The sequence below is a fragment of the Oncorhynchus mykiss genome, chromosome 1 (assembly GCF_057628025.1).
Source record: "Oncorhynchus mykiss isolate SJ-2025 chromosome 1, ASM5762802v1, whole genome shotgun sequence".
Lineage (NCBI taxonomy): Eukaryota > Metazoa > Chordata > Actinopteri > Salmoniformes > Salmonidae > Oncorhynchus > Oncorhynchus mykiss.
The window spans coordinates 29,468,077-29,492,331 of record NC_143022.1 but is presented as its reverse complement, the minus strand read 5'-3'; the positions used below and the strand labels follow the sequence as shown (position 1 = coordinate 29,492,331).

General features: G+C 41.9%; 1 protein-coding gene across 4 annotated transcripts in view; it reads left to right on the top strand.

Annotated features, from left to right (window-relative positions):
- Window positions 1–24,255, top strand: part of ripor1 (RHO family interacting cell polarization regulator 1) — a 114,508-nt gene that overhangs the window by 54,484 nt on the left and 35,769 nt on the right. The window contains exon 1 of one of the 4 annotated variants that reach the window (XM_090221533.1): window positions 11,971–12,530. The exons of 2 other annotated variants lie outside the window; for them this stretch is intronic. Coding sequence is in view for 1 of the 2 variants with exons in the window: in XM_021597656.3 (XP_021453331.2) it covers window positions 20,770–20,788 (19 nt within the window). In the remaining variant the exon portion in view is untranslated. Of the gene's footprint in view, window positions 1–11,970; window positions 12,531–20,461; window positions 20,789–24,255 lie in introns of those variants that run through there. One more of the 4 variants, XM_021597656.3, reaches the window with a different exon arrangement.

The window sequence follows — 24,255 nt, the reverse complement described above, 5'->3', positions numbered from 1 at the left end:
AGACGAGGGGTGGTGGTTTGTGTCTATTTGTCAACAACGGCTGGTGCACGATCTCTAATATGAAGGACGTTTGAAGGTTTTGCTTGCTTGGTCAAATCAAAATTATTTATAAAGCCCTTCGTACATCAGCTGATGTCTCAAAGTGCTGTACAGAAACCCAGCCTAAAACCCCAAACAGCAAGCAATGCATGTGTTGAAGCACGTTGGCTAGGAAAAACTCCCTAGAAAGGCCAAAACCTAGAGAGGAACCAGACTATGAGGGGTGGCCAGTTCTCTTCTGGCTGTGCCAGGTGGAGATTATAACAGAACATGGCCAAGATGTTCAAATGTTCATAAATGACCAGCATGGTCAAATAATAGGTCTAGGACAGGTAGCACGTCCGGTGAACGGGTTAGGATTCCATAGCCGCAGGCAGAACAGTTGAAACTGGAGCAGCAGCACGGCCAGGTGGACTGGGGACAGCAAGGAGTCATCATGCCAGGTAGTCCTGAGGCATGGTCCTACGGCTCAGGTCCTCTGAGAGAGAACGAAAGAGAGAATTAGAGCGAGCATACTTAAATTCACACAGGACACCAGATAAGACAGGAGAAGTACTCCAGATATAACAAACTGACTCTAGCCCACCGACACATAAACTACTGCAGCATAAATACTGAAGGCTGAGACCGGAGGGGTCAGGAGACACTGTGGCCCCATCCAATGATACCCCCGGACAGGGCTAAACAGGAAGGATATAACCCCACCCACTTTGCCAAAGCACAGCCCCCACACCACTAGAGGGATATCTTCAACCACCAACTTACCATCCTGAGACAAGGCCGAGTATAGCCCACAAAGATCTCCGCCACGGCACAACCCAAGGGGGGCGCCAACCCAGACAGGAAGATCACATCAGTGACTCAACCCACTCAAGTGACGCACCCCTCCTAGGGACGGCATGAAAGAGCACCAGTAAGCCAGTGACTCAGCACCTGTAATAGCGTTAGAGGCAGAGAATCCCAGTGTAAAGAGGGGAACCGGCCAGGCAGAGACAGCAAGGGCGGTTTGTTGCTCCAGAGCCTTTCCGTTCACCTTCACACTCCTGGGCCAGACTACACTCAATCATATGACCCACTGAAGAGATTAGTCTTCAGTAAAGACTTAAAGGTTGAGACCGAGTTTGCGTCTCTCACATGGGTAGGCAGACCATTCCATAAAAATGGAGCTCTATAGGAGAAAAGCCCTGCCTCCAGCTGTTTGCTTAGAAATTGTGTGTGTACTGTGTATTGTGACCGTAGCGTACGTGTAGGTATGTACAGCAGGACCAAATCAGAGAGAGAGGTAGGAGCAAGCCCATGTAATGCTTTGTAGGTTAGCAGTAAAACCTTGAAATCAGCCCTTGCCTTGACAGGAAGCCAGTGTAGGGAGGCTAGCACTGGAGTAATATGATAATTTTGGGGGGTTCTAGTCAGGATTATAGCAGCAGTATTTAGCACAAACTGAAGTTAATTTAGTGCTTTTTCCGGGTGCTGGAAAGTAGAGCATTGCAGTAGTCTAACCTAGAAGTAACAAAAGCATGGATGAATTTTTCTGCATAATTTTTAGACAGATATTTTCTGATTTTTGCAATGTTACGTAGACGTTAAACAGTCTTGATATGTTCGTCAAAAGAGAGATCAGGGTCCAGAGTAACGCCGAGGTCCTTCACAGTTTTATTTGAGACGACTGTACAACCATTAAGAGTAATTGTCAGATTCAACAGAAGATCTTTGTTTCTTGGGACCTAGAACAAGCATCTCTGTTTTGTCCGAGTTTAAAAGTAGAAAGCCATCCACTTCCTTATGTCTGAAACACAGGCTTCTAGCGAGGGCAATTTGGGGGCTTCACCATGTTTCATGGAAATGTACAGCTGTGTGTCATCCGCTTTGCAGTGAAAGTTAACATTATGTTTTCGAATGACATCCCCAAGAGGTAAAATATATAGTGAAAACAATAGTGGTCCTAAAACGGAAACTTGAGGAACACCGAAATTTACAGTTGATTTGTCAGAGTACAAACCATTCACAGAGACAAACTGATATCTTTCTGACAGATAAGATCTAAACCAGGCCAGAACTTGTCCGTGTAGACCAATTTGGGTTTCCAATCTCTCCAAAAGAATGTGGTGATCAATGGTATCAAAAGCAGCACTAAGGTCTAGGAGCACGAGGACAGATGCAGAGCCCCGGTCTGATGCCATTAAAAGGTCATTTACCACCTTCACAAGTGCAGTCTGAGTGCTATGATGGGGTCTAAAACCAGACTGAAGCATTTCGTATACATTGTCTTCAGGAAGGCAGTGAGTTGCTGCGCAACAGCCTTTTCTAAATTTTTTGAGAGGAATGGAAGATTCGATAGTTTTTTTATATTTTCTGGGTCAAGGTTTGGCTTTTTCAAGAGAGGCTTTATTACTGCCACTTTTAGTGAGTTTGGTACACATCCAGTGGATAAAGAGCCGTTTATTATGTTCAACATAGGAGGGGCAAACACAGGAAGTAGCTCTTTCAGTAGGTTAGTTGGAATAGGGTCCAGTATGCAGCTTGAAGGTTTAGAGGCCATGATTATTTTCATCATTGTATCAAGAGATATAGTACTGAAACACTTGAGTGTCTCTCTTGATCCTAGGTCCTGGCAGAGTTGTGCAGACTCAGGACAACTGAGCTTTGAAGGAATACGCATATTTATAGAGGAGTCTGTAATTTGCTTTCTAATAATCATGATCTTTTCCTCAAAGAAGTTCATGAATTTATTACTGCTGAAGTGAAAGCCATCGTCACTTGGGGAATGCTGCTTTTTAGTTAGCTTTGCGACAGTATCAAAAATAAATGTTGGATTGTTCTTATTTTCCTCAATTAAGTTGGAAAAATAGGATGATCGAGCAGCAGTAAGGGCTCTTCGATACTGCACAGTCTTTTCAAGCTAGTCGGAAGACTTCCAGTTTGGTGTGGCGCCATTTCCTTTCCAATTTTCTGGAAGCTGCTTCAGAGCTCGGGTATTTTCTGTATACCAGGGAGCTAGTTTCTTATGAGAAATGTTTTTAGGGGTGCAACTGCATCTAGGGTATAGCGCAAGGTTAAATTGAGTTCCTCAGTTAGGTGGTTAACTGATTTTTGTCCTCTGACGTCCTTGGGTAGGCAGAGGGAGTCTGGAAGGGCATCAAGGAATCTTTGTGTTGTCTGTGAATTTATAGCACGACCTTTGATGCTCCTTGGTTGGGGTCTGAGCAGATTATTTGTTGCAGTTGCAAACATAATAAAATGGTGGTCCAATTATCCAGGATTTTGAGGAAAAACATTAAGATCCACAACATTTATGCACGGGGGATATGGTCACTAGTGTAACCAGAAGGCCTCATTTAACACAGTAAATCATCAGGCTTAAGTCATGTTTCAGTCAGGCCAATCACATCAAGATTATGATCAGTGATTAGTTCATTGACTATAATTGCCTTTGAAGTAAGGAACCTAACATTAAGTAGCCCTATTTTGAGATGTGAGGTATCACGATCTCTTTCAATAATGACAGGAATGGAGGAGGTCTTTATCCTAGTGAGATTGCTAAGGCGAACACCGCCATGTTTAGTTTTGCCCAACCCAGGTCGAGGCACAGACAATGGGTATCGCTGAGCTGACTACACTGACTGTGCTAGTGGCAGATTCCACTAAGCTGGCAGGATGGCTAACAGCCTGCTGCCTGGCCTGCACCCTATTTCATTGTGGAGCTAGAGGAGTTAGAGCGCTGTCTATGTTGGTAGATAAGATGAGAGCTAGGATGGAGTCCGTCACTCCTCAGCAGGCCAGGCTTGGTCCTGTTTGTGGGTGAGTCCCAGAAAGAGGGCCAATTATCTACAAATTCTATCTTTTGGGATGGGCAGAAAACAGTTTTTAATCAGCGATTGAGTTGTGAGACTCTGCTGTAGATCTCATCACTCCCCCCTAACTGGGAGGGGGCCAGTTAGGGAGGGGGCCAGATGTAGACTACCTCATGATAGGCTGTAGACCACACTATTTACCAAGAGTTTCATAGTTTTTGAGGCTGTCTATTTACCACCACAAACCTATGCAGGCACTAAGACCGCACTCAACGAGCTGTATAAGGCCATGAACAAACAAGCGAATGCTCACCCAGAAACGGTGCTCCTAGTAGCCTGGGACTTTAATGCAGGAAAACTTCAATCTGTTTCTACCTAATTTCCTCCAGCATTTCACTTGCAACCAGAGGGGGGAAAAACTCTAAACCACCTTTACTCCACATACAGAGATGCTCTCCCTCGCCCTCCATTTGGCCAATCTGACCACAATTCTATCCTCCTGATTCCTGTTTACAAGCAAAAACTCAAGCAGGGAGACTCGCTCAGTACGGAGGTGGTCAGGTGACGTGGATGCTAATCTTCAGGACTGTTTTGCTAGCACAGACTGGAATTTGTTATGGGATTCATCCAATGGCATTGAGGAGTATACCACATCAGTCAACAAGTGCATTGACGATATTGTCCCCAAAGTGAATGTACGTACATATGCCAATCAAAGCTATGGATTATAGGCAACATCCGCACTGAGCTAAAGGCTACAGCTGCCACTTTCAAGGAACGTCACACTAATCCGGACACTATAAAAAATTAAAAACCATGCAAAGCGTCAATACAGAACTATTACGGATTACAAAGGGAAACCCAGCCGCAAGCTGCCCAGTGACGCGAGCCTACCAGACGAGCTAAATGCCTTCAATGCTTAGGCAAGCAACACAGAGCCATGAGAGCACCAGCTGTTCCGGTGATCACTGTGATCACACTCTCCGCAGCCTATGTGAGTAAAAGTTTAAAAAAGGTCAACATTCACTGATTACTAGGATGCGTACTCCGAGCATGCGCTGACCAACTGGCAAGTGTCTTCACTGCCATTTTCAACCTCTCCCTGACCGAGTCTGTAACACCTACTCTACCATTCAAAAGTTTGGGGTCACTTAGAAATGTCCTTGTTTTTAAAGAAAAGCTATTTTTTGTCCATTTTAAAATCATTTTAAAAGGCTAAATTATTATTTAGAAAACCCTTTTGCAATTATGTTAGCACAGCTGAAAACTGTTGTTCTGATTTGAAAAAAGCAATTAAACTGGCCTTCTTTTCGACTAGTTGAGTATCTGGAGCATCAGCATTTGTGGGTTCGATTACAGGCCCAAAATGGCCAGAAACAAAGACTTTCTTCTGAAACTCATCAGTCTATTCTTGTTCTGAGAAAGGAAGACTATTCCATGCGAGAAATTGCCAAGAAACTGAAGATCTCGCATAACACTGTGTACTACTCCCTTCACAGAACAGAGCAAACTGGCCCTAACCAGAATAGCAAGAGTGGGAGGCCCCGGTGCACAACTGAGCAAGAGGACAAGTACATTAGTGTCTAGTTTGAGAAACTGGCAGCTTCATTAAATAGTACCTGCAAAACTCCAGGCTCAACGTCAACAGTGAAGAGGCGACTCTGGGATGCTGGCCTAACATACAAATATGTGGACACTCTATGTGGAACCTTCCTCAATGTTCTTGTCAACAAAAATAACTTGATGTGCATTTGTTCTGGCCTGCAAAATACTGCCAGCCAGCTGCCGTTCTATTGTTAATTAATGAACAAGGTTTTTATTTTTTATAATTTATTGAACGTTTAAAACATACAGTTGAAGTCGGAAGTTTACATATACACCTTAGCCAAGTACATTTAAACTCAGTTTTTCACAATTCCTAACATTTAATCCTAGTAAACATTCCCTGTTTTAGGACCGTTAGGATCACCACTTTATTTTAAGAATGTGAAATGTAAGAATAATAGTAGAGCGAATGATTTATTTCAGATTTGATTTCATTCATCACATTCCCAGTGGGTCAGAAGTTTACATACACTCAATTTGTTTTTGGTAGCATTGCCTTTAAATTGTTTAACTTGGGTCAAAGGTTTTGGGTAGCCTTCCACAAGCTTCCCACAATAAGTTGGGTGAATTTTGGCCCATTCCTCCTGACTGAGCTGGTGTAACTGAGTTAGGTTTGTAGGCCTCCTTGCTCGCACATGCTTTTTCAGTTCTGCCTACATATTTTCTATAGGATTGAGGTCAGGGCTTTGTGATGGCCACTCCAATACCTTGACTTTGTTGTCCTTAAGCCATTTTGCCACAACTTTGGAAGTATGCTTGGGGTCATTGTCCATTTGGAAGACCCATTTGCGACCAAGTTTTAACTTCCTGACTGATGTCTTGAGATGTGGATATATTGAGGCAACAACTTTTTCCATCCTCATGATGCCATCTATTTTGTGAAGTGCACCAGTCCTTCTTGCAGCAAAGCACCCCCACAACATGATTCTGCCACCCCTGTGCTTCACGGTTGGGATGATGGTGTTCTGCTTGCAAGCCTCCCCCTTTTTCCTCCATACATAAAGATGGTTGTTATGGCCAAACAGTTCTATTTTTCTCATTAGACCAGAGGACATTTCTCCAAAAGGTACGATCTTTGTCCCCATGTTAAGTTGCAAACCGTAGTCTGGCTTTTTTATGGTGGTTTTGGAGCAGTGGCTTCTTCCTTGCTGAGCAGCCTTTCATGGTTATGTCGATATAGGAATCGTTTGCTGTGGATTTAGATACATTTGTACCGGTTTGTACCGGTAAACATTCACAGTACAGGGTGGGAAAAGTATGTGAACCATTGGATTTAATAACTGGTTGACCCTCCTTTGGCAACAATAATCTCAACCAAACGTTTTCTGTAGTTGCGGATCAGACCTACACAACAGTCAGGAGGAATTAGGGACCATTCCTCTTTACAGAACTGTTTCAGTTCAACAATATTCTTAGGATGTCTTTTGAGAACAGCTCGAGGTCATGACACAGCATTTTAAATCAGGTTGAGGTCAGGACTCCCATGAACACCACTCTTGTTAAGAGTTTTACGTATCGTAGACTTGTCCACAGACATGTTAGCATGCTCCAGAGATTTCTGTAAGTCTTTAGCTGACACTCTAGGAGTCTTCTTAACCTCATTGAGCATTGTGCGCTGTGCTCTTGCAGTCATCTTTGCAGGACGGCCACTCCTACGTAGAGTAGCAACAGTGCTGAACTTTCTCCATTTATAGACAATTTGTCTTACCGTGGACCGATGAACATCAAGGCTTTTAGAGATACTTTTGTAACCCTTTCCAGCTTTATGCAAGTCAACAATTCTTAATCTTTGGTCTTCTGAGATCAATTTTGTCCGAAGCATGGTAGCTTTAACCAACATCTCCAATCTCTTCTCATTGATTGGACTCCAGGTTAGCTGACTCCTGACTCCAATTAACTTTTGGAAAAGACATTAGCCTAGTGGTTCACATACTTTTTCCAACCTACACTGTGAATGTTTAAATTATGTATTCAATATAGACAAGAAAAACACAATAATTTGTGTTATTAGTTTAATCACACTGTGCTTGTCTATTGTTGTGACTAAGATGAAGATCAGATCAAATGTTATGACTAATTTATGCAGAAATCCAGGTAATTCCAAAGGGTTCACATACCTTTTCTTGCCACTGTATTTAAAAAAAAAAAAAAATATTCCACCTTTATTTAACCAGGTTTGCTAGTTGAGAACAAGTTGTAATTTGCAACTGTGACCTGGCCAAGATAAAGCATAGTAGTTCGACACATACAACAACACAGTTACACATGGAATAAACAAAACATACAGTCAATAATACTAATAATAATACAATAATTCATGGCTGGCCCTCGCTTCATGTTCGTTGCCAAACCCACTGGCTCCAGGTCATCTTGGTAAAGCCCTGCCTTATCTCAGCTCACTGGTGACCATAGCATCACCCACCCGTAGCATGCGTTCCAGCAGCTATATCTCACTGGTCACCCCCAAAGCCAATTGTTCCTTCGGCCGCCTCTCCTTCCAGTTCTCTGCGGCCAATGACTGGAATGAACTGCAAAAATCACTAAAGCTTGAAGACTTACATCCCTCACTAGCTTTAAGCACCAGGTGTCAGAGCAGCTCACAGATCACTGCACCTGTACATATCTCATCTGTAAATAGCCCACCCAATCTACCTCATCCCCATTTATTTATTTATCTTGCTCCTTTGCACCCCAGTATCTCTACTTGCACATTCATCTTCTGCACATTCTACCATTCCAGTGTTTAATTGCTGTATATTACTTCGCCACCGTGGCCTATTTATTGCCTTACCTCTCTTATCCTACCTCATTTGCACATGCTGTATATTATTATACCTTTTATTTCAACAAGGAACACCGACAGGGCCCTGCGTATACATGTTTACACATACAGTTTAGGTACAATGATTTAAAAAACTAAACAAGACACACATAACAATCACAGATAATATATTTCATTTACACACAGGTTATTCTACAAACAGCACAATAACTTGCATTTCCCGAAACAGTTACAAGCAATACAAAAATAAAAATGCTCCAATAAATATTTAAAATTAGCAAGGGGGACAGGAGTCTAAAGTTTAAGTTTAGTCTGCAGGCTATTCCAGAGGCAAGGAGCGTAACAGGAAAAGGCAGCCATACCCAACTCTGTGGAAATCGGATGGGCCTCAAGTGTAATCCTTGCTTGAGACCTGGTTTTAGGAATTCTACTTCTAATATTGATGAGTGATGATAAATAAGAAGATAGCTTATTCAGAAGTGCTTTATAGACAAACACGAGAGCATGTTGTTCTCGTCACACGGACAGCGAAGTCCAACCCACATTATGATAAAAACACAGTGGTGAGTTCTGTAGCTAACACCCGTAATAAACCTAAGTGCGCAATGATAAGTAGCATCCAGCGATTTAAGTGTTGATGCCTTAGCATGCATGTAAATAATATCCCCATAATCTATAACAGACATAAAAGTAGCTTGCACAATTTGTCTTCTATTTGTAGAGGACAAGCATGTCCTGTTTCTATAGAGGAAGCCTAGCTTGATTTTAGGCCGTTTACATAGTTCATCAATATGCATTTTAAAAGACAGTTTATCATCCAACCATATCCCTAAGTATTTAAATAAAGGTGAAAGAAAAATAAATAAATAAATAAATACAGTAGAAAAAAAGAACACAAAGTCTATATACAGTGAGTGCAAATTAACTCCTATCAGAGAAGTAGCTGGTGAACCAGGCGAGGCAATCATTTGAGAAACCAAGGCTGTTGAGTCTGCCAATAAAATGTGGTGATTGACAGAGTCGAAAGCCTTGGCCAGGTCGATGAATACGGCTGCACAGTAATGTCTCTTATCGATGGCGGTTATGATATCATTTAGGACCTTGAGCGTGGTTGAGGTGCACCAGATTGCACCAGATTGCATAGTGGAGAAGGTACGGTGGGATTCAAAATGGTTGGTGATCTGTTTGTTGACTTGGCTTTCAAAGACCTTAGAAAGGCGGGGTAGGATAGATATAGGTCTGTAGCAGTTTACAGCAGTATAGCAGCAGTATACAAGGGGTACCGGTACAGAGTCAATGCGCGGGGGTAAAGGTTAGTTGAGGAAATTGAGGTAATATGTACATGTAGGTAGAGTTATTAAAGTGACTATGCATAGATAATAACAGTGTAGAAGTGGTGTAAAAGAGGGGGAGCGGGGGCAATGCAAATAGTCTGGGTAGCCATTTGATTAGATGTTCACGAGTCTTACGCCTTGGGGGTAGAAGCTGTTTTAGAAGCCTCTTGGACCTAGACTTGGTTTTCCGTGCGGTAGCAGAGAGACCAGTCTATGACTTGGGTGGCTGGAGTCTTTGACTATTTTTAGGGACATCCTCTGACACGGCCTGGTATAGAGGTCCTGGATGGCAGGAAGCTTGGCACCAGTGATTTACTGGGCCGTACGCACTACCATCTGTAGTGCCTTGCGATCGGAGGCCGAGCAGTTGCCATACCAGGCAGTGATGCAACCAGTCAGGATGTTCCCGATGTTGCAGCTGTAGAACCTTTTGAGGATCTGAGGACCCAATGTTTTGTTGTGCCCTCTTCACGACTGTCTTGGTATGTTTGGACCATGTTAGTTTGTTGGTGATGTGGACACCAAGGAACTTAATGCTCTCAACCTGCAACCCCGTCAGTGAGAATGGGGGTGTGCTCGGTACTCCTTTTCCTTTTGTCCACAATCATCTCCTTTTTCTTGATCACGTTGAGGGAGAGGTTATTGTCCTGGCGCCACAAGGCCAGATCTCTGACTTCCTCCCTATAGGTTGTCTCATCGTTGTTGGTTATCAGACCTACAACTGTTGTGTCATCGGCATTGTAATATTTGTTATATCTTTTCAGGCGGCTGAAATTGAAATTGTAGCCAAATTGTAGCAAAGTATTTTTTTTCCAATTAATCGAATGAGACATGGGAATCTGCACAATGGCAAAAAGGCCATTTTTAAACAATGGATGAGCTTTTCTTAGTAATCTACTTGAGAACCATTTAGTGTTCAAGTAAAACTTTTGAATAAGTGAAGCTTTTAGGGAGAGGTTTAGTGCTTTTATATTTAATAATCTCAACCCACCCAATTCATATTCATTATATAGATAGGCACGCTTTATTTTGTCTGGTTTAGTGTCCCTTGTACAAGGTTAATTAATTGACTGCAGATGGTTGTAGAATTGTATTTTTTATTTAATGAGAAATATGTTTATCCATATTGGACACAAACTCAATAGATTCCTTGCAGAAGAGACCAAGGGCTAATTCTTCTTCCACGCGTGCATCTGTTTACGTCTCTGGGGTAGCAGGTAATATTGCACTGACGTCCTGTTCACGGTTTGCACACACGTAATCCCAGTATAGCTCCTCTGTTATACCTATCGTTTTCTCTGTGCATATGAAATTCCCTGGCACCTGCTCAAACAGCAGATTAAATAAGTAAAGCTCATTTTGATTTAAGAATCAGGGGAGGGGGTGTGGAAAACAAGCATGCCTGCTGTGTTTGAGACAAATAGAAGCCTAGTTGCATGTTAAGAATGGAAAGAACGTGTCCTCTGGGGTGGTTTTGGGGAGTAAAGTGCTTGTTGTTGAGTGAAGCTATGGAGGGGTGGGGGTCTCCACCTTAGATTGAGCTGTGCTAAGGTGGTCATTTCAATTTAAAAGGACCCAATGTAAAAGGACCCATGAGCACCAATGTGAAGTTTTATGGTTTGTTAAACTTTGAAAACAATGTTTTTGTTTGGCATACATTTTAAGTGAAATATAGTTTCAGCGCAATTCCAGAATTACCCAGGTGGAAATGCAAGGAAGTACTGCTATATTTGGTTTTTCAAACCCCCTACTCTTTGAACTGTGTATGTGAGTTTGGTGTAATGATTAATGGTAGACTTAACAAATACAGCTAGTTGGGTAAATCCCCTGGGATATGCACCGATATCCAGGATCCAGTTGTCAGGCCTGTGTGCGTCTGATAACCCTGTGTTACATTGTCCTGGGATAGTTACAGTACCTTCGGAAAGTATTCAGACCCCTTGACTTTTTCCACATTACGAATTCAACCACCCCCTGGGACATTAAAACTCTGGCTGATTTCCTGGAAACTGAGGAGTACATTCACATTGAAGATGTCTTTCAAAGTATAAAAACCCTTCTTAGACCAAGGATCTGATATAAATGGTTTCTTACACACTAAGAATCATTTATTATGCCATATTGGAGAGTATGAATGCTATTTAGGATTAGCTCTCATGCCTTTCTGTATCTTTCCACACATTTACTGAGTATGCTATAACGCAGGTTTGGGTATGGGGCCCGGGACCTGATTTCAATACGGCGCGGGGGAATCATGCTCAGATCAAAGAATTTGCGATAGTAAAGTTTTGAAAATGTCTTTTATTATTCAAATTAAAAGCCCAATGAATTCTCACCTGTGTAATGATTTAACTCCCAACGCTTGTGGGACATTTATTTTTGAAGGCACGTATAAATAACAACTGCACGAGGACAGACAGTGACAGACAGGCTGAAACACACGTTAGTTAGAAATAGTAGCTAGCTAGAAATTGCACAAAAATCAGTTTTTCAAAGAAAAGGAAAGTAGATAGTGAATTTAGGGTGTTCCAGTAAGAGTGGACATCGAAATATTTATTTGTTGAGGTATCAGGGAAAGCTGTGTGTGAAGAGCAAAAAAAGAGAAAAGACTACAACTTGTCCCGACACTTCCAGACGAAGCATGCAGAGAAATACAGGAATATGTCTTCTGAGCAGAGGGCAAGTGCATCGAAAGAGTTGCTTTCTCAGTTGAAAAAAAGCAGCAAGGACTTCTCACAAAACTGTAATCAGCAAACGACGGAATTGCGAGAGCTAGCTGCGTACTGTCCCACAAAATTGCTAAACATAGCAAGCCATTCGCTGAGGGCGAATTCATTAAATAATGTTTTTAATTGACTCTGCAGCAATACTTTGCTCCGACAAGAAAGAGCTGTTTGAAAATGTCTCCCTGTCAAGACGAACAGTGACACTGCGTGTTGAGGACATCGCAGAGAAATGGAACAACAGTTGAAAGACAAGGTAAAGGATTTCACCTATTTCTCCTTGGCCCTGGATGAGGGCGGTGATGCACGTGACACAATGCAGTTGTTGATATTCTTACGAGGCATAACCCCAGACTAGGAAATTACAGAGGAGCTTGCTTCAGTGCAGTCATTGAAGAGCACAACCACAGGGAAAGATTTATTGGAGGAGGTTAATGAAAAGTTATCCAGTGTGACCACTGATGGGTGCCCAAACTTGACAGGAAAAGACTTTGGCCTTTTGAAAAGGATACAAGATCAAGTAGCTGAGCTGAACCCAGATCAGATAATTATTTTCCTGTATTGCATTATTCATCAGGAGGTGCTCTGTAAATGTGTTCTAAAAATGAGCCATGTTGTGGATACAGTCACTACAGTGGTAAACTTCATAAGAGCAAAATCCTTAAACCACAGGCAGTTTGTCTCACTGTTGAAGGATACCGAGTAGGGTCATGCAGATCTCCCCTACCACACAAACGTGAGATGGCTGTGTTTCGGGAAGGAGCTTAAAAGGTGGGACCTGATATCTGAGATTAGTGAGTTTTTGCAAAGGAAAGGAAAATATGTGGATTTCTCTCAACTGCAAGATAAAGAATGGTTGACTGTTTTTGCCTTCACCGTCATGGCCGTCATGAGTGATCTGAATTCCAAACTACAAGGGAAGGGCCTTTTTGCAATTCAGTGTACAGCCTTGACAAAGCTTTCAAGGGAAAATGACTCCTGACCCGCCAACAATCTCACCCACCTTCCGACACTACTAGTCTGTTCCCTATCAGATGACAACAATCTCACCCACCTTCCGACACTGCTAGTCTGTTCCCTATCAGATGACAACAATCTCACCCACCTTCCGACACTACTAGTCTGTTCCCTATCAGATGACAACAATCTCACCCACCTTCCGACACTACTAGTCTGTTCCCTATCAGATGACAACAATCTCACCCACCTTCCGACACTACTAGTCTGTTCCCTATCAGATGACAACAATCTCACCCACCTTCCAACACTACTAGTCTGTTCCCTATCAGATGACAACAATCTCACCCACCTTCCGACACTACTAGTCTGTTCCCTATCAGATGACAACAATCTCACCCACCTTCCGACACTACTAGTCTGTTCCCTATCAGATGACCAGCGGGAGAAGTATACATCGCTGCTGCATGCTTTGAACAGTGAGTTTTCTTGTCATTTTCAAAGTGTTGTAAAATGATATACTGTTGGTTTCCTCTCCTTTCACCTTCAATGTGGATTACAATCCCACTAACCTGCAACTTGAGCCTATCGATCTTCAGTCTGATGCAGTGATTGGAGAACTATTCAAAACAATGTCACTGACGAGGTTCTATGCATCTCTCGATGAACAAAACTTTCCAAAGATTAGGAGTCATGCTCAGAATATGTTTCTGCTGTTTGTTCACATACAGTTGAAGTCAGAAGTTTACATACACTAAGGTTGGAGTCATTAAAACTTGTTTTTCAACCACTCCACAAATTTCTTGTTAAACTATTGTTTTTTTTTGCAAGTTGGTTAGGACGTTACTTTGTGCATGACACAAGTAATTTTTCCAACAATTGTTTACAGACGGATTATTTCACTTATAATTCACTACCACAATTCTAGTGGGTCAGAAGTGTACATACACTAAGTTGACTGTGCCTTTTTTAAACAGCTTGGAAAATTCCAGAAAATGATGTCATGGCTTTAGAAGCTTCTGATAGGCTAATTGACATCATTTGAGTCAGTTGGTGGTGTACCTGTGGATGTATTTCAAGGCCTACCTTCAAACTTTGCTTAACATCATGGGAAAATCAAAATAAATCAGCCAAGACCTCAGAAAAAAAATGTAGACTTCCACAAGTCTGATTCATCCTTGGGAGCAATTTCCAAACGTACCACGTTCATCTGTACCAATAATAGTACGCAAGTATAAACACCATGGGATCACGCAGCCGTCATACCACTCAGGAAGGAGACGTGTTCTGTCTCCTAGAGATGAACGTACTTTGATGCGAAAAGTGCAAATCAATCCCAGAACAGCAAAGGACCTTGTGAAGATGCTGGAGGAAACGGGTACAAAAGTATCTATATCCATAGTAAACAAGTCCTCTATTAACATAACCTGAAAGGCCGCACAGCAAGGAAGAAGCCACTGCTCCAAACTCGCTATAAAAAAAAAAAGCCAGACTACTTTTCGGAGAAATGTCCTCTAGTCTGATGAAACAAAAATATAACTGTTTGGCCATAATGACCATTGTTATGTTTGGAGGAAAAGGGGGAGGCTTGCAAGCTGAAGAACACCATCCCAACCATGAAGCACAGGGGTGGCAGCAGCATGCTGTGGGGGTGCTTTGCTGCAAGAGGGACTGGTGCACTTCACAAAATAGATGGCATCATGAGGGAGGAAAATGTTGCTTTAATATATCCACAACATCTCAAAACATCAGTCAGGAAGTTAAAGCTTGGTTGCAAATGGGTCTTCCAAATGGACAATGACCCCAAGCATACTTCCAAAGTTGTGGCAAAATGGCTTAAGGCCACTCCAATACATTGACTTTGTTGTCCATCACAAAGCCCTGAAAAAGCGTGTGCGAGCAAGGAGGCCTACAAACCTGACTTACACCAGCTCTGTCATGAGGAATGGGCCAAGATTCACCCAACTCATTGTTGGAAGCTTGTGGAAGGCTACCTGAAACATTGACCCAAGTTAAACAATTTAAAGGCAATGCTACCAAATAATGATTGAGTGCATGTAAACTTCTGACCCACTGGGAATGTGATGAAATAAATTAAATTTGAATTAAATCATCCTCTACTATTATTCTGATGTTTCACATTCTTAAAATAAAGTGGTCTCCTAAAACAGGGAATGTTTACTAGGATTAAATGTCAGGAATTGTGAAAAACTGAGTTCAAATGTATTTGGCTAAGGTGTATGTAAACTTCCGACTTCAACTGTACATATGTTGACCCAGACATTGTCAGTGATGAAATATAACAAGTCAAGGCACAAATCATCTCTTACTGACTCTCACCTCTCAGCAATCCTACGCATAGCGACACCAGAAACTATACCTGACTTCACTGCTCTAGTCAATGCCCATCAGATACTTCACTACTCACGCTGATTGAGTAATTTAAATGTAATGTTGAGCTCTCTCTTTCTTGTGTTTTTGTGCATACCCGCTAACGAGAGTTCTGTCCGTGGTGCTGAATGCACTTTGTGTACTTTTCCCTCTGTGTAGTTTGTTGCATGTTTAATAATGAAAATACCTACCAAAAGGAGAACATGGATATGGTTTATTTCTCTGCATGGTAAAATTTGTAGGATATCTGGACGTGATTTACAGTAGTTATATCTGTCAGCACAGTCATACACATGATGTATAATCCAGCAATATGATTCTGGCCTGCGATGGCAAAAATATATTTTAGTGTGGCCCTCCATGGAAAATATTTGCCCAGGCCTGCTATAGTTTGTCCAAACACCAATGCAAAAAAATGTAGTAGTCATTCCAGTAAATAATTAATATTGTAATCTATTTGATGACACCTTTGACTTTTCTATAACACGCCAAGGAACAGAAGCCTCTGGGCAGTGGTGTAATGTACTTAGGTAAAAAATACTTTAAAGTACTACTTAAGTCGTTTTTTTGGAGTATCTGTACTTTTCTATTTATATTTTTGTCTGTTACTTCACTACATTCCTAAAATAAATATTGTACTTTTTATTCCGTACATTTTCCTTGACAGCCAAAAGTACTCGTTACATTTTGAATGCTTAGCAGGACAGGAATATAGTCCAATTCATGCACTTATCAAGAGAACTAGTGGTCATCCCTACTGCCTCTGGTGGACTCAGTAAACACATGCATCTTTTGTAAATAATGTCTGAGTGTTTGAGTGTGCCCCTGGCTAGCCATAGATTTTAAAAACAAGAAAATGGTGCAGTCTGCTTTGCCCCTTTACCCCTACCTACATGTACAGTACCAGTCAAAAGTTTGGACACACCTACTCATTCAATGGTTTTTCTTTATTTTTACTATTTTCTAAATTGTAGAATAATAGTGAAGACATCAAAACTATGAAAGAACACATATGGAATCATGTAGTAAACAGAAAAGTGTTAAACAAATCTTAATGCTACAACATACAAAAACATTCCAGACTATTTTGTGCATAGAACTCTGTGCCAACAGTTTGGGGAAGGCCCTTTCCTGTTTCAGCATGACAATGCCCTCGTGCACAAAGTGAGGTCTAGACAGAAATGGTTTGTCGAGATCGATGTGGAAGAAATTGACTGGCCTGCACAGAGCCCTGACCTTAATGCCATTGAACACCTTTGGGATAAATTGTAATGCTCTTGTGGCTGAATGGCAGCAAGTCCCCGTAGTAATGTTCCAACGTCTAGTGGAAAGCCTGCCCAGAAGAGTGGAGGCTGTTAAATAAAATTGTATTTGTCACATACATGTGTTTAGCAGATGTAGCAAAATGCTTGTTTCTAGTTCCAACAGTGCAGTAATATCTAACAATACACACAATCTAAAGGAATGGAAATAAGAATATATAAATATTTGGATGAGCAATGCAAAAGCGGCTGTTATAGCAGCAAAAGGGGGACCAACTTCATATTAATGCCCATGACTTTGGAATGAGATGTTTGACGAGCAATGATATCTTGTTACACTCCGTTTCATTGTGTAGACCAATGTTTATTTGGTGTATGTTGATTCCTGGTCAGCCAGGCTGAGACTCGGTGTGGGGTTTCCCCTTGATGCTAATGAGCTGATCTGATGTGGTTAACAGACCTTGATTTGATTCACCTCGACTGCCTCGCTTACTCCATTTACTGGATCTGACCAACTACTAATCGCCAAAGAAGCTACTCAGCCAATCACTGTCATCAAGTATCAATGTCAGCTAGTCCTCCTGCACATTCTAGCGTGCAGAATGGGATTCTGCAGAGGTTGATCATGTCAGGACCTGTTAGAAACCCTTGGTGACAGTCGCGGTGGTGAATGGGGGGGGTGAACACGTTTATTGACAGTGTCTTTGTTTGTTTACTTCATTCTTTGTGGTGTGGGTGTGTTTTATGAAATCTAGATTTGTGTGCATATTTGTGCACATCTTTTTATATTTTGAACTAAACACAAGTCTCCCCATGTGTGTCATGAAGTGGTACATTTTGGATCTAAGTGGAACACATGAAAGTCATTTGAGTTTAATCTGAGTGAAATCTGAGTGCGCAGCGAGAGAAGCTGCTGGATTAACATGTCGATTAAGGCTTTCCTCTCCCTGTAAATGTGCAGCGCATACGGAAGGAGGTGTGTGTGTTGTTGCAACTGTTTGACTAATATCCTGCGTGTGCGTGATGTCGAAGACATTAAAAACAAGTCTGCCTCCAGGAGAAAGGCACAGGCCTGGGTTATGGGGAAAAGCCCAATGAGAAACATCGTTGCGTAAACCAGTCTTACAAGCTATTTGTATTTGCATATACCCATCTATTCTCACTCCCCTTCATCAGACTCTGTGCTCTACTGATTTATTAGTCACTGATTTTCAGCATGTTGTTGCAACTGTTTGACTAACAACCTGCTGTTTTTCTGATGGCATACTGCTGACAGTGACGGCTGTCCCTTGTAGGTTATTATTGACAACTTTCATTCCTCAGCGTAAAGTGCAGCCATATACCTAATCAGGTTAAGTACCTGAACTAGAGCAGTGTCACCTTGAGCGTGGTCATAAGCTTGCAGCTAGGTTCTCAAGTCCCTTTTGCCAGTCCTGTCCTCTGTTAAACATTTTCAAGGTGCTCTGTTAAGAATGAGACTTGGGGTCATCACACAAGTTTGACTTGATCACAAGGTTCACGGAGTGACTCATTTTAGTTAGAGGCTTGAGCTGACAAAAAGCAGTTCCACTGGATGTTTTTGTCTTGCGGAGTGAGACTATGCACGCACGAGCCTCAGAATCTATGATGACGATATAGAGTAAGAACAGTGTTTCTGAGGGGGTTATGAGCGTTCATTTCCCGTTTGGTGCATCATGCTCTGGGGTGTCTGGGTACTTCTTGTAAACCGTTTACAACATTGATAGACAGTCTGGCATGCTAAGACCGGTAGGGGTTTGTCATGGATGAATGACTCAAGGCTGATAAGGATCATCTCTCGTTGTGTTATTTCAGACTTCAGTTGTGATTATGAGGAAAAATATTAAGGGAAGAGTTGAAGTTAACATTTTTCTTTTCTTAGGGTCTCTTGAGTTTCCACAGTTTATTACTCAAAGCTATTTTGGGGTCCTATTCATGATATGTAATGGCAGTAGTAGAGAACACAAATGTTATAATTGCATACAGTACCAGCCAAAAGTTTGGACACACCGACTCATTCATGGGATTTTATTTATTTAAACTTTTTTCTACACTGTAGAATAATAGTGAAGACAAACTATGAAATAACAAATATGGAATCATGTAGTAACCAAACAAGTGTTAAACAAATCAAAATATATTTGAAATTCTTTGCCTTGATGAAAGCTTTGCAGACTCTGGCATTCTATCAACCAGCTTCATGAGGAATGCTTTTCCAGCAGTCTTGAAGGCATTCCCACATATGCTGAGCACTTGTTGGCTGCTTTTCTTTCACTCTCCGGTCCAACTCATCCCAAACCATCTCAATTGTCTTGAGGTCTGAGGATTGTGGAGGCCAGGTCATCTGATGCAGCAACCCATCACTCTCCTTCTTGGTCAAATAGCTCTTACACAGTCTGGAGGTGTGTTTTGGGTCATTGTCCTGTTGAAAAACAAACGAAAGTCCCATTAAGCGCAAACCAGATGGGATGGCGTATCACTGCAGAATGCTGTAGTAGCCATGCTGGTTAAGTGTGCCTTGAATTCTAAATAAATCACTGACAGTGTCACCAGCAAAGCACCCCCACACCATCGCACCTCCCCCTATATGCTTCACGGTGTGAACCACACATGCAGAGATCATTCGTTCACCTACTCTATGTCTCATAAAGACACAGCGGTTGGAACCAAAAATCTCACATTTGGACTCATCAGACCAAAGGACAGATTTCCACCGGCCTAATGTCCAATGCTCATGTTTCTTGGCCCAAGCAAGTCTCTTCTTCTTATTGGTGTCCTTTAGTAGTGTTTCTTTACAGCAATTCGACCATGAAGGCCTGATTCACACAGTCTCCTCTGAACAGTTGATGTTGGGATGTGTCTGTTACTTGAACTCTGAAGCATTTATTTGGGCTGCAATTTCTGAGGCTGGTAACTCTAATGAACTTATCCTCTGCAGCAGAGGTAACTCTGGGTCTTCCTTTCCTGTGGCGATCTTCATGAGTGCCAGTGTCATCATAGCGCTTGATGATTTTAGCGACTGCACTTGAAGAAACTTTCAAAATTCTTGAAATGTTCAATATTGACTGACCTTCATGTCTTAAAGTAATGATGGACATAATATGGACTTTTGGTCTTTTACCAAATAGGGCTATCTTCTGTATACCCTCCCTACCTCGTCACAATGCAACTGATTGGCTCGAACGCATTAAGAAGGAAAGAAATTCCACAAAGGAACTTTTAACAAGGCAAACCTGTTAATTGAAATGCATTCAAGATGACTACCTCATGAAGCTGGATGAGAGAATGCCAAGTGTGTGCAAAGCTGTCAAGGCAAAGGGTTCCTACTTTGAAGGATCTCAAATATAAAATGTATTTTGTTTTGTTACTACATGCGTAATAACACATATGTGTTATTTCATAGTTTAGCTGTATTCACTGTTATTCTACAATGTAAAAAAATAAAAATAAAAAATCCCTTGAATGAGTAGGTTTTTGTCAAATTTTGACTGGTACTGTACATGCAATTTACGAGTTGGAAACAATGTGCTGGTCTTGCTGGAAGAGGGAGAGGCAGGAAGAGTGTGATGTCAGTCAGGGAAGAGTAGAGGAAGCCGGAGAAGGAGGAGGAGAGGGCTGCTGGCAGGGAGGTTGACCGCCTTCCCATTTCCTGGCGGCAGCGCCTCTGCTCTGCTCTCGCTCGCTCTCCTCTGAGTTTGAGAGAGGGGCCAGAGATTAAACTTCAGACGAGTAGACGCTGCTGGATCTCCTTCCGTGGATCTATCTCTCTATGTCTATCTCTTTAAGGTGGTTCTCATTAAACCCAAGGAGAACCATCTCCTGGTCTGGGTGGTCAACACTGAGAGGAAGCCACATATCGATAAAAAGATGTACAGTGGATATGGAGGTACCTTTTCCCCTTTAATCTGATTTAAAGTGGGGCTTGTGGACTTGACAATTTATACAAATATTATAGTTCTATTTTGTTCTAGGCTACGATGGAATTTTGAAGTACAGGATGTTAGTTTTGTCTATAGTGTTGTTACTCTTGTTTTGGAATGGTGGGGATTGTGGTGAGTCAAACGTCAGTCACTCGCTGCTTGTATTGGGTTTTGTAGTATTTCACACCGTGTGAAGCATTTTGTAAAATTTTACTTCTCATTTAACCATCACCAGTGTGTGTTCCCATTGATTGTGAATGTTTAGTTTTCATTTTGTGGGTGTGTTTTATCAGCCTGTGTTATTTCTTACACCCTCAATATATGGTCCCTCTCTATCTCTCTGTTTGAGGCTAAATTCCTTTGCTTTGGCTTCACATTGTCCTTTTTGTCAGGGCTGAAGTTGGATGTGCCTTACACTGCCCTGAAAACAGGGGGAAGAAAACGTTCCTCCATTTCCTTCTCGTGGAGTCCATTATGAAACTGAAAGCCCTGGAGTTGGAGAATGATAGTGTTCCTCCTCCTCATAGCTATGGCCACATTGTCTGTCTATGTCCCTGGTGTTGGTCTATATAGGCCTATGGTTTGTGGACGAGGGGGATGACTGCAGTTTATCATTCAGGTGGTCTACCACAACATGTCCAAATTAATGTGGTTTAATTCGGTCTGTGGGGAGGGAAAAAAACGCTGGCCCCACAGTTCCATCTTTGGTGGTGTTGAGGTAGACCAGCTGTTCCCAGGGGTGGTGTGTGGACACGGACACCTCAGTGTTCAGTGCTGTGGCTAGGGGACGTCCATAAGTGTCTGTTGTGTGATTTCCCCTCACTTTAGGTGTGGTCACACTCTAGTCAGGTCCTGTTGCTGTGGAGATTTGAAGAACATGATTTCAGTTTTCCAAACCAGTCCCTCATGGCCAGTGTTGTAAACATACCCATGGACTTTGAGACAATGAACAATGACTAGGGGGCTTGACTGAGTCAGTACTGAGATGAGTTGTAAACAGTTGGGTTATAATTACAAATCTCTTCATTTAGTGGAAGTGTTAGATAAGAGTCAAGCAGACGTGGAGGGCTGGAGAAGGGAATGGCGGTAAGGGATGTAGTGGGTCTTTGTTTAGGCGCTGGCAGAGAGAATGGAAGGGAAGGAAGGGGACACGTGTGCACAGTTGAAGTCGTAAGTTTACATACACTTAGGTTGGAGTCATTAAAACTAGTTTTTCAACCACTCCACAAATTTCTTTGAATTTCAAACTATAGTTTTGGCAAGTCGGTTAGGACATCTACTTTGTGCATGACACAAGTAATTTTTCCAACAATTGTTTACAGAAAGATTACTTCACTTATAATTCACTGTATCACAATTCCAGTGGATCAGAAGTTTACATACACTAAGTTGACTGTGCCTTTTTAAACAGCTTGGAAAATTCCAGAAAATTATGTCATGGCTTTAGAAGCTTCTGATAGGCTAATTGACATCATTTGAGTCAGTTGGCGGTGTACCTGGTGGATGTATTTCAAGGCCTACCTTCAAACTCAGTACCTCTTTGCTTGACATCATGGGAAAATCAAAAGAAATCAGCCAAGACTTCAGAAAAATAATTGTAAACCTCCACAAGTCTGGTTAATCCTTGGGAGCAATTTCCAAACGTCTGAAGGTACCACGTTCATCTGTACAAACAAAAATGAGTCCTATATCGACATAACCTGAAAGGCTGCTCAGCAAGGAAGAAGCCACTGCTCCAAAATCACCATAAAAAAGTCAGACTACGGTTTGCAACTGCACATGGGGACAAAAATGTCCTCTGCTCTGCTTTGGCCATAATGACCATAGTTATGTTTGGAGGAAAAAGGGGGAGGCTTGCAAGCCGAAGAACACCATCCCAACCGTGAAGCACGGGGGTGGCAGCACCATGTTGTGGGGGTGCTTTGCTGCAGGAGGGACTGGTGCACTTCACAAAATAGATGGCATCATGAGGATGGAAAATTATATGGATATATTGAAGCAACAATATATTGAAGCAACTCAAGACATCCGTCAGGAAGTTAAAGCTTGGTCGCAAATGGGTCTTCCAAATGGACAATGACCCCAAGCATACTTCCAAAGTTGTGGCAAAATGGCTTAAGGACAACAAATTCAAGGTATTGGAGTGGCCATCACAATGCCCTGACCTCAATCCTATAGAAGATTTGTGGGCTGAACTGAAAAAGCGTGTTTGAGCAAGGATGCCTACAAACCTGACTCGGTTACACCAGCTCTGTTAGGAGGAATGGGCCAAGATTCACTCAACTTATTGTGGGAAGCTTGTGGAAGGCTACCTGAAACATTTGACACAAGTTAAACAATTTAAAGGCAATGCTACCAAATACTAAGTGAGTGTATGTAAACTTCTGACCCACTGGGAATGTGGTGAAATAAATAAAAGCTGAAATAAATCATCCTCTCCTACTATTATTCTGACATTTCACATTCTTAAAATAAAGTGGTGATCCTAACTGACCTAAGACAGGGAATTTTTAGTCTGATTTAAATGTCAGGAATTGTGAAAAGCTGAGTTTTTAAATGTATTTGGCTAAGGTGTATGTAAACTTCTGACTTCAACCGTATGTGTTTAGGGGCTTTCTCAGATAAAACAGACACATAATGCCTGGCTGGGGGCCATCAGGATCAGGAACCAACCTGCAGATAATATCCTCGATCGGGGGAGGGAGAGGGCAACAAGCAGCCTCTCATAAACCCAGTCATTTCAATATACACATCATTAGGTTCCTCATTAGTTTGTTATGCTTTCTTGTTTTTAGAGAAATCTGATGCTTTAGCCCTACTGCTGGGCCATTATATTGTGTTCTATACAATACCAGCCAAAAGTTAAACACACCTACTCATTCATTTTCTTCATTACGGTTTTCTACATTGTAGAATAATATTGAAGACATCAAAACTACGAAATAACACATTTGGAATCATGTAGTAACCAAAAGTGTTAAACAAATCAAAATATATTTCTATTGTAGATTTTTCAAAGTCACCACCCTTTGCCTTGATGACAGCTTTGCACACTCTTGCCATTCTCTCAACCAGCTTCATGATGTAGTCCCCTGGAATGCTTTTCCAGCTGTCTTAAAGGAGTTCCCACATATGCTGAGCACTTGTTGGCTGCTTTTCCTTCACTCTGCGGTCCAACTCATCCCATACCATCTCATTTGGGTTGAGGTCTGAGGATTGTGGAGGCCAGGTCATCTGATACAGCACTGCATCACTCTCCTTATTGGCCAAATAGCCCTTACACAGCCTGGAGCTGTGTTTTGGGTCATTGTCCTGTTGAAAAGCAAATGATAGACCCACTGAGCGCAAATTACATTTTATTTGTCACATACACATTTTAAGCAGATGTTAATGAGCGTGTAGTGAAATGCTTGTACTTCTAGTTCTGACAGTG